The sequence below is a fragment of the Condylura cristata genome, unplaced genomic scaffold (assembly GCF_000260355.1).
Source record: "Condylura cristata isolate star-nosed mole 26May11 unplaced genomic scaffold, ConCri1.0 scaffold00028, whole genome shotgun sequence".
Taxonomy (NCBI): domain Eukaryota; kingdom Metazoa; phylum Chordata; class Mammalia; order Eulipotyphla; family Talpidae; genus Condylura; species Condylura cristata.
The window spans coordinates 15,747,632-15,749,378 of NW_004567129.1; the positions used below are offsets into that span (position 1 = coordinate 15,747,632).

General features: G+C 42.9%; 1 protein-coding gene across 1 annotated transcript in view; it reads right to left on the bottom strand.

Annotated features, from left to right (window-relative positions):
* The window catches only part of WWP2 (WW domain containing E3 ubiquitin protein ligase 2), a 115,221-nt gene extending 113,732 nt beyond the window's left edge, over window positions 1-1,489 (bottom strand). Inside the window, exon 1 of the mRNA XM_004690420.2 lies at window positions 1,407-1,489. Within this exon, the coding sequence (XP_004690477.1) occupies window positions 1,407-1,476 (70 nt within the window). The 5' untranslated portion in view covers window positions 1,477-1,489. The remainder of the gene's footprint in view (window positions 1-1,406) is intronic.
* Window positions 1,490-1,747: the final 258 nt, after the last annotated feature.

The following is a 1,747-nucleotide window of genomic DNA, read 5'->3' on the forward strand; positions in this document are numbered from 1 at the left end:
AAAAAAAAAAAAAACTACTGCCCAGACTGATAAACCAACACCCCAGGAGCACCTCTACAGGAGACCCCAGGAAGGGACAAAGTGAGCAGCTTCTTGCACCCCATTTAAGCCAGGGGTTCACCACCTCTCCAGGCAGTTGTACTTCCCTGAATTCTGCCTGCCCAGACCTACTCCCAGGCATACTTTCACTGTCTCTAATAAAGTTTGCTTTGCCTTTCCTAAACATTGCATTGAATTCTTTCATACTCATTGTCAAGGTCTAAGGAATCCCAAAGCCCAAAAACAGATGCTTTTAATTGCTCGGCATACTGTAAAAGGGGTGACTTTTAAATAATGAACTCAAAAAGGGAATGAAAGCAAATCAGGTAGATATCTGGGCTCAAAACAATACACTCAGGAGTAGGAGTGTGCCTGGGTTAGTCCATGGTCAGCATGTGACTAGAGCAGAGTAAATGTGGAAGAGTAACTAATCCAAGATGGAAATAAGGGATCATATCATATGGAAGCTTCAACTTTTCTTCTGAGTGAGATAGAGAGGCCTTGAGTGTTTGAGTACAGGAGTGACAGTAACTAGATTCCAGTTCATGGGGCCACTGACTGCTGAGTGACCAAGAAAAGGAAGGAAGACTAAGGTAGAAGCAAGAAATTGGGTTAGGAGACTACCACCTTAATCCAGAGTAGCAGACTATCGCCTTAATCCAGAGTAGCATGTAGACAATGGTACAAATGGCTAAAGGCTGAGCACATTCTGCAGATAATCACAGACTTGCTAACCGGCTAAATATAAGGATATGAGAAAGATATATCAGGAGCTCAGTCCAGACACATGACATATTAAAAGTTTATTAAAGGTTCAAGTGGCAATGACAACTGGGTTACCAGATGTACTAATCCACAGTTAAGTAGGCTAGAAATGCAAACTTGGTAGTGAACTTCTCTTGGTGGCATTTAAAGCACGAAGTGGGGCATGGCAGACCTTTCCTGACACGCCCACAGCTCCCCTCATCAGCATTGTATTTCAGTAGATCTGCCTGTTCTGCTCCCTACTCTGTCTCTGGCGAATCCTCTTACCTCCCGTACTTCTGGCCTGTGTCCCAGCTCTGTAAGCATAGATAAATAAATCTTCAAAATAAAAAATAAATGAAGCACGAGGTTGGATATCACCCAGGGAGTAAGGGTAGAGAGGAAACCGGCCTAGGGTGTAACAGAATCAACATTTTAGACAGCTTTTGCCAAAGTTCCTTTCTTCCTTCTTCTTCAATAATCCCAGCTATGATCTGACATAGGTTTAATCTTCAGTTATTTAAAAACTGTGACTCTACAGACTAAGGTGTGGTGTAATTCCACCTTGTCTCCATAGTCTGGCTGGACCTCAAATAATAAACACTTTACCCAGTGCCACTCACCTTTCAAAGTAAGCTGAGATTTCTCAAAGGGCAGGGCCACTCCTGCCCGGCTGGAGCTGGCAGATGCCATATCATCACCAGGAAGCTGCAAGGCAAAGGCAGCATGAGGTTAGAAATTATCTGAGAAAGAGACTGAGGAAGTGGACCCAATTTTAATACCTAAGTTTAAAGAAACAAAAGCCAAAAATATAAACACCCAAGCCATGTGGTCATGTTACTATTGGTAGTCTGGGTATTATCTGTCTGCCTTATAATGACTGTTGAATCTGAGTGGGTCTTGGATTAAGACTACCTGTTACATCAGACTGGAGAAGAAAGAGCCTAACACAACATCTCCAAAA